Source organism: Condylura cristata, unplaced genomic scaffold (assembly GCF_000260355.1).
Source record: "Condylura cristata isolate star-nosed mole 26May11 unplaced genomic scaffold, ConCri1.0 scaffold00014, whole genome shotgun sequence".
NCBI lineage: Eukaryota > Metazoa > Chordata > Mammalia > Eulipotyphla > Talpidae > Condylura > Condylura cristata.
In genome coordinates, this window is record NW_004567115.1 from 3,242,252 (window position 1) to 3,251,506 (window position 9,255).

At 35.4% G+C, this 9,255-nt stretch overlaps 1 protein-coding gene across 1 annotated transcript in view; it reads left to right on the forward strand.

Moving 5' to 3' along the window:
* Positions 1-3,395: 3,395 nt before the first annotated feature.
* The window catches only part of LOC105853608 (phospholipid scramblase 1-like), a 27,935-nt gene continuing 22,075 nt past the window's right edge, over positions 3,396-9,255 (forward strand). The window contains exons 1-2 of the mRNA XM_012724767.1: positions 3,396-3,488; positions 4,487-4,529. Of these exons, the coding sequence (XP_012580221.1) occupies positions 3,396-3,488; positions 4,487-4,529 (136 nt within the window). The remainder of the gene's footprint in view (positions 3,489-4,486; positions 4,530-9,255) is intronic.

The following is a 9,255-nucleotide window of genomic DNA, read 5'->3' on the forward strand; positions in this document are numbered from 1 at the left end:
ATAGGATCAAATAACTCACGCCATATATCCTAGTCTTCCTAGTGGGGCAAGGCTTAACGTACAGCACTATGAAGCTATCTGCAGCCACTGCAGCAACAGTTCCCCAGCCAGGGAGGTGACCAACATGGCGCAGCAGGCCTCTCCTGACTCCCCACTGCTCCCCTCAGCAGTGTACATTGTCAATCTGCCTGTTCTGCTCCCCTCTCTGTTTCTGGTGAAACTTTTCACTGCACCTGCACCTCTGGCCTGTACCCCAGTCCTGTATGCATATACAAATAAGTCTTTAAAAAAAAAAAAAAGAAGGCCAGGTTCTCCCTTGTGGCTCAATGGTTTAAAGCACTGCATTATGAAACTCTGTGAAGCCACGGCAGAAAGAGTTCCATCCCCTGCCAGTGAGCTGCTGGCTCACAGGGCTGGCAGACCTCTTCTGACTGGCCCATTGCTCTCCTTAACAGTGTATTTCAGTACATCTACCTATTCTGTTCCCCACTCTGTTTCTGGTGAACCCACTCACCCACCACATCTCTGGCCTGTATCCCAGTTCTGTAGGCATAAATAACTAAATCTTTAAAAAATAAATTATAAAAGAAGGTCATTATGAAAAAGAGAGGATTTTACAAGTGTTGACAACAATTGGAGTAAAGGAACTCTATACACTGTTGGTGGGGATTAAATTATTACAGGCAGTAAAGAAAACAGACCTCTCAAAAACTTAAACTACCACATGTTCCATCGATTACACTTCTGGGAATATATTTGAACAAAATCAAATCAGTTTATAAATAATTAGCTTTTTACCCACATTTATTCTTTTTTAAAAAATGTAATTTTGAGATATGGTTGAAAAATAACCATTGTGTATAACATTGTAGAAATAAACATTGTATAAATAAACATTGTGTAAATTCTTTGTGTTAGTTTGATACATTTATACAATGCAATCTGATTAATACTGTAGCATTAGCTACACCTTTATCACATTATTTTTTTGTGTGTATTGCTAACAATTTAAATCTACTTTCAGAATAGCTTTGAATGCAATGACTACCATAACTCTTGTACTTCAGAACTCCAAAATTTGTTTATTTACTCGTTGCAGGTTTGCAACTGAAACGTATTTCCAATTCACCTATCCTCCAGACTCTCACCTACTTTCTACTCTCTATTTTGACAAGCGCAGGTATTTTGATTACATATAAAGTGTAAAAGTAGTATTTGTCTTTTTATATCTGACTTATCTCACTAGCATTATGGCCTCACAGTCCCCCTTGTTATTGCAAATGTCAAGATTGCCCTCTTTCTGATAGTTGAATAATAGTCCATCACATATGAAAAAGATAATTATAAGAATCGTACCAATCCATCCATTCACTGACAGGTTATGTCCATAGGTTGACTACTGTGAACAGTGCTGCAACAAGTCTGTGTGCACATATCCCATCAGATACTGATTTCAATAATTTTGGGTTTATAATGAACAGGATTGTGAAGTTATACGATAGTTCAATCTTTTATTATATGAGGAAATTCCAGTGTTTTCCACATGTTTATACCAATTATCATCACCACCTACATTATATAAGATCTTCCTTTTCTCCACATATTTGCCAAATGTATTTTTTTTTTGATAAAAGTCAGCCTGACAGGTGTGAAGTGATATCTCAGTGATATCACTGATGTCAGGTTTTATGCCTGTGCTTTGTTCTCTTCCATTTTTCTTTGTAGATTTCCTCAAAAATTTTCCTCTATTCTATTGATCCTTTCACATTATGCATCTCTGTCATTTTCTTACAAGAAGAAAACTTCAATTCCCATGTTCTTTTTGTCAACTTTATTTCTCAGGATATCCATTTGTTTTTCAAAATTTTCTTACATATATTTGATTTCTCTTTTTTGTGTTTTCTCTCATTTATTCGAGTGTATTTTGATTTCCTTGAAATGAAACATTTCCCAAACTGTTGTGGTTGGATTCTGGTGATTTGTTCTCTTTCTGTGGTAGAAAATTTTCTTACTGACTCAAGGTGTCTTGTGTTTTATTTTTCTGCCTGCCCTTTTCGCTCGTGTCCTGAGGGTGCAGAAATTGTATTTCCCAGCAGATGGCACTGTGGAACTTTTTAAAAAACGTAATCTGGCTTGGTTTTTCAGCATGCTGCAAGGTGCTGTATGTTGGAGAGAACTGAGGTACAGCTGCTGAGATGAGGTAGAGGAGGGACCTTGTGAAGTTCCGTCAACAGTGAAAGTGGTAGTTTCGTCAATAGTGAAAGTGGGACTGCACGGTGGCTTGTGTTTGTGTGCACCTCTGACAGTCTGGAATTCGACACAAATCTATGGGCAGGGTTTTCAGCTGCTGCTTCCAAGGATCAGCTAAAATCTCAAGAGTTTGGTGGAAAGGGAGCAATGCTCTGCTCCATGTTCTCTTAAGTGGGGACCCTGCCTGCTTGAGTAACCCTAAAATCTCAACGCTATCTCCCCTCAGCTGAATATATGCCTTTAATCCGTTCTCCCCTCCTCAGGGCCACCAACCAAACATAGGAGAACCAGGTTGCAATTTCTACCCAAGCCACAGTCTCCAGGGGTTTCTCTCTACACACCTTAAATTGTAAAGAGTTGGCTTTCCTCAGTGTGTCTCCTGTCATCATCAGCAGTGGTCTCTGATTCCCAGTCAATCCTCATTGCACATTTTCAACAGGTGATGTAGACCAAAACTAATTTTAGTATAGGCTAATTGATACAATCAAGATTTAAGTTCTATGGCATATTTCTGGTCACAAAAACATCACCAAATTTCCAGACTTCAAACATTTAACAATAACTTTTATTCATTCATTCGTTCGTTCGTTCGTTCGTTCATCCATTCATTTATTTTCTACCTTATTATTCCAGTCCAGATAATGGTTATCTGGAGCCTATCCTGGTACTTCAAGATCAAGATAGTATGCAATCCCAGACAGGGTCTAACAGCAGGCCACTTATATCCCCACCTGCAGCCCACTGGCTGTTTCTCAGACTGGAATAATTTATGAGAGCCAGTTTACCTAGCATGTGCATCTTTTGAAGTGGGAGGAAACCCTAATACTCAGATAAAATGACATAAAGGAGAGAAATCAAACACCACACAAACAGTGGTCCAGAAAGAAATCACTTTTTCTCATCAAAATGAAATTGCTATGTCAACTTGGAGCTTCTTCGCTTATTCCTGAGGTTCCATTGAGTTTTAGTTAAAGCGTATCCACAATTATTTCAGTACTAAATAATACAACACAGATGTAGAAAAAATAAATTTGAAGTTGATTCCTGTTTCTAACCAGATTAATGTCTTTTTATAATATTAGATTTTGAATATAAAAGACATCTCTTCAATCTGTCACATTCTCAAGCGTTTACAAAACTGGATTATGGAATTTTCTGCTCTACAGCCCACAATACAGTGGTTGCACACACCACAATCAACACATGATTGTCCACCTGGACTAGAATATTTGTCTCAAGTATGGTGACATAATTCTCGAAACTCTTAATCTATCATAGTATGCTTAAAATATAATTTTAGATTATTTTAGTGTATAATTTATGAGATAGGAGAAATTTTGATTATACATTGAGATACTAGTAGCATTAAGATCTTTACATTTTACTTTAATTATATTTTAATTTGTATCAAAGTGGTAATTTTACATTTTAAATATTGTGTTATTTAAAATTTATTTCCTAGGAAAACCATTAAAAATAAATACATATTTTTCAAAATAGTAAGTTGAATTTTAAGGTGTGAGTAAAAATTTAAAGAAGAATTAGTTTACCTAACTACTTAGGTTTTAGGAGTCTGACATGCACATGTAAAATGTAGACACTAATAATAAAAAAATGTCTTTGGTTCACTACCACATTTAATGGCTTTTTGTGCTTTTTTATACTGTTATTTCTGGTTTGGTTTCTGTAATGATGACTATAAATATTTAAATTTGACATTTTACTTGATTATTGCCCACATCTTGTTTTTCAGATTTTTTAAAAGCAAAAGAATTATTACTTTTGGAAAGGTTGTTTACATTTTCAATACTGAATTTTACTTATGCCATGAGCAATGGTGTATATCTAACAAGACATTTTAATGTGTATAAAAACACATTAAAATTAAAATTTTCCTTTCAAAAATATTATATTCTTCCTGAATGTCATTTTTAATAAAAGCAATTTAAAATATTTTGTGATCCCAGATATTGAGACTATTACAAAAAGAGCAAAAAGAGCCTATTTTATAGATTATCTGATAATATTGCATTTCATTTTTCTTTGGTAAAATATGTCAAAATTTCTTAGTGATACTAATATAACATAAGGCACTTGAGAAAAAAAATGAAATTTTAATAATGGATAAATTGCTTAAAATCCCTAAATGTAAGTATAATGTATGTATATATCAGTATATATTTTAAATTTAATTTAGCTATTTCATATCAGCTATCTTTATTTTTTACTCTAATAGATAAATCAATTACTAGTGTGTCAACGCTTTGATCTTTGGAAAGGTAAGTACTCAATACTGGTATATTCATTCTTTAATATGTAAATTGTTTGCTGTAGTTTGGGCAACCCTAGTAAATTAAAGCATTTCTAGTGTCTGAGAAAACTAAATATTGTATATATAGAAGGACCTTAGTCAATAAGAAGGTGAACATACAATTTTATTCTTCTCAAGGAAAAGGAGAAAAACATTTGCTCCAAACCAAATGTTTCTCTCTTTACTTTTAAACTTTCAAAACAGTGGTTCTATTTTCTGAAAAATATGTTTTCATCCTGAATCCCTAAAATATGGGTATTTCGGGGAAACAATAGTTTGAGTCTTCAGGAATTCTGTTAGAAGAAAGTAAAATACAGGTCAGTTTCTGGGCAATCTAAGTCCATTTCCAAGTCTAAGAAATTAAATGGGCCTTTCAAAACCAGTCATTTAACTATATCTCCTCAAAAATTTATTTTCATGTAGATAAAGTATTAATACATATAAATAAAATGAAATATATAGTTAAAAATATGTATTCACCAATGATGGCCTTTCTTCTTTTCTAGTATACAAAAGACAACCTAAAACTCAAATAGGCACTTATAGTTCTATTTAATTCGTGAATTTTCACAAACACTGGTTCATTGTAAAAGCACATTTTGTTTAATTATTTATTGTTCATTTTTTTTTTTTTTTGGACTTGTTGCCTGATGAATCCATTTTTTTGGAGAGCAGGTCTGGAATCCAAAGGTGGGCTTTTTTCATTCTTTGCTTGTCAAGAAAGAATTCAACATCAAAACCAAAGTTAAAGAAAAGAAAGAAATGTATGCATAGGTAGGTAGGAAAAACAATAAAGCTCTTTGAAGAGAGAGGGGTCAGAGTGGGTAGCCACTGAGGTGGTGAAAAGTAGGTGCTTACATAGGTATAGTGGGCAAGGAGTAGGATTAGCCCTTTGGTGTCTGAGTTTGTCACTTGTTCATGGCTGTGCCAGTGGGTCTCTCCCTGAGTTCTCCACGTCATCCAGCCTACTTTTCTGAAATTACCTTTGTTCTATTGCTACTATGCTATTATGTTTGTGTTCTGAACATTCCATTTGTAATTGAATGGGGGGGGGGGTCCGGAGCACTCTCCAGGTCTATGATTGTTTCTCAATGAGGCTGATAAAAGGACAGAGCTTAGGGTACCCTGTTCCTAACTAGCTGCCTATATCCATTTCCTAACTTCCTCATTCATCCCCCCTCTCCCTTTAAGGTAGTAACCCTAACTGCCATTAGGGAAAATGGCTGAAGACAAAATCTGGCTTCTTCCTACTAATTGGAGGTGAAGTATGCAGTAGTGAGGGATCACATCCAGAAGGGGGGGGAGGGGGGTGTCTATTCAGGGGGTCTGCAGGTGGGTCTGTTTGGACCACCTTCTGGAGCTTGGCCACTTTTGAAGTGTAAGAAATAAATGTGATAATGAGATTTAAGAGACATAGCTCAAAAATGAGAAGCAGCAGCATGGCTAGCAAGGGTCCCAAGAGCAAAAGGAATCCGGTAATGAGGGGAGGATCTACCACTGGATCTGATCTTAGATTTGGGTGGCAGATGTTTCCTTAAAGGTTGTGGAGCCATGAAGTCTTGTCATCCAGGGCATTGCTATTCTCCTCCACTTGTGGCCTAGACTTGATAATGATACAAGTTTTATTAAAGACAACATGGGATTCACTATGTTATGCAAAAAGGTTACAGGGCAGAGGAGGAGGTGGGTTAGAACCATGTAACAGAAAAGAGTCTGTCCCATGGGGGTGGTCCAGGGCTGTCTCACCTGGACATCTACCAAACAGGAGTCTCTAATCTTTAAGAGGCTCACAGCTGCACTAGGGAAAATGGGCAACAGCTCACTGTGAAGCAGATACTGGTTCCCAGGCCTTTACACATGAATGATGAATCCAGAACTCCTGGCTTTCTACCTTCACAACACTAGGGGTGGCAAGGATTACTGTGTAAGGCCCCTCCCACAAAGCCTCCTTCACTTAGACTAAGTGCTTTATTCCTTCACTTAGACTAAATGCTTTATTTTATGGAAGATAATTTATGCCATAATTACTAGTGAGTACCTACAATGAACATGACATGTGCTAACTATTGGGGGAAAAAAAAGGTCAAAATTGTACTTGCACTGCAGGATTTACCCTAAAATATGAGGATGAATAATCTTTAATAATTCACAAAATCACAAGAAATATAAAAAATCAATGGAAGTAATTCTAAGGACAAAACAGCCTGTTTCTTATATTTAACCATGCATTTAATAGGAAACCAGATTTCTAAATTTGTGATTCTCAAAGAATGAATGCTGGGCCAGCAATATCTGCATCATCTAGCAATATGTTAAAAATCAGATCCCCAAGCTTCATCAGATATTCACTGAATCACAAAATACAAATGTGAGATTCAACAGTCTGAGCTTAATCAAACCTTTCAGATAGCACTGATGTGAGCTAAAATTTGAAAACTACTGCTTTGAATCATACTATCATATAATATAGCATTATCGTTATTTTTAAAAAGATTTATTTACGTATGCATACAGAACTGGGGTACAGGCCAGAGGTGCAGGGGCGGTGAGAGGATTCACCAAAGAGAGTGGGAAGCAGAATAGGTGGATTGATGAAGTACACTGCTGAGGGGAGCAGCAGGAGAGGCAGGAGAGGCCTGCTGCATCCTATGGATTGCCTTCGGGACTGGGAATCCAACTCACACTGACGCAGCTGCAGCTAAGCTTGCAGTGCGACATTCCAACACACTATGCCACCAGGGAGGGCCACACAGTACTGTATTTTAATAAAACGAGACAACTGTGTTAAATTGTTAGAAATATATCCAAAGTATATTACTTATAAAAACGAATTACAAATAGTGCACATAGTAATGTGTGTTTATTTATAAAATATATTAAGGGTTTGCATATGTTAGAGATAGTGATAAGAGTATTCATATGAATTTGAAAAAGAAATAGAATAGACCTAGAACATAAAATAGTTTTAGTTTTATATTTTTGTGTTGTTCAAAAATGTTCCTTTTAAATTTAATCCCTATGTTTTAATTTAATTTAAATTAATTTAATCCCTATGTATTAATTGTATGTATGTATGTATGTATGTATGTATGCATTTTCAATGGAAGTAATAAGTGGATACCCCAGTAGGTATTGCCACTGTATGCCCTTACCACCAAGTCACCCTCTGTCCACCACCATAGTCCACTGCACATCCTTTCTTCTTTGTTGTTACCACTCTTCCACCATCTCCTCCCTCTGGACACTTCAGTTTTGCACTTAGCTTTCAAGGGTTAGTTTCTAAATTTGTCTTTATTTGACCCAAAGTGTAGTTATGATAGTTATGCTAGTAACACCATGGGGGACACTTAAATTGTTTCCATAAATTGGGCATAATAAATAGCACTGCAAAAAAAAGGGAGTGGAAATTTCCTTTCAAATTGATTTTTTTTTTTTAAGACAGATGCCTAGAAAGTAGAATTCCTGGGCTATATTTTACTGATTTGGGATACCTCCATATTGCTTTCGACAAAAGCAAGACTGTTATGCATCCCCACCTGGATACTGTAGTGGAAGAAAACTCTTCAAATGTGATATTGAGAAAACTGTACAGTTACATGCAAAAGAATGAAATTAGACTACTATCTAATACCACACAAAAATAATTCAAAATTAATTCGAAAATTGGAAATGAGACTTGAAATCATAAAAGAACTTAAAGGCAATAAATTTATCCACATTGGTCTCAGAGGAATGTTAAAATCTCCACTGCAAAGATAAGAGAAACAAAGTTAAAAACAAACAAATGAGACTTTGTCAAACTACAGACCTGCTCAGCAGAGAAATAGACTAACATTAAAACAAAAGTCATCCTACTGAATGCAAGAATATATTTGTACATCATATGCTCAACTCAAAAATCTCAACAACAAAAAAATATAATCTGGTGAAAATAAGTGTAATTTATTTTCCATAGACAATTTCCAATGGCCAGTAGACACAGAAAAAGATGTCTATCGAGTCTAATTATTAAGGAAATGCAAATGAAAAATGATAGACAAGTATCAACTCACACAGGTGATAATGGCTTTTCTTCATAAGATAAATGTTGGAGATGATGTGGAGAAAAGGAGACACTTATATACTGTTCGCAGGAATCTAAATTGTATAGTCATTACAAAAAGCAATATGGAGATTCCTTTACAAATTAATAAATAAATAAAATTCCAGAGAGCCAGTTATCCTGCTTCTGTGTATTTATCCAAAGAATACAAAACTCTTAATGAACTTCTATATTTAGAGAAGCATTGTCTATGGTAGCTGAGACTTGTGAACAATCTAAAAGGCCAGCACAGATCTGGATTTTAAAAGTAGACCACTGAGTTATTTAAAGAGAGAGAACCCTGCTATTTGCAAACTGGATGGACCAATAGGAACTTATATTTAGTAAAATAAATGAGACATTTTACAATTGAAACAACAACAACAAAAAGATAAATACCTGGAACTTAACATAACAAAGGAGGTTAGTGACTTATACAAAGAAATTGTAGACAATCAAAATAAATAAATAAATAAATAAACTATACAAAATAAAATTTAACTTTTAGACTGTAAGTAGAAATTTGTGGTTTCCAAAAATGAAAGGGGAAAGTGCGTGGGCATCATGGGTGAAAGGGGTCTCTGCAGTGAAGCATAGGACTGGACTTTTAGTG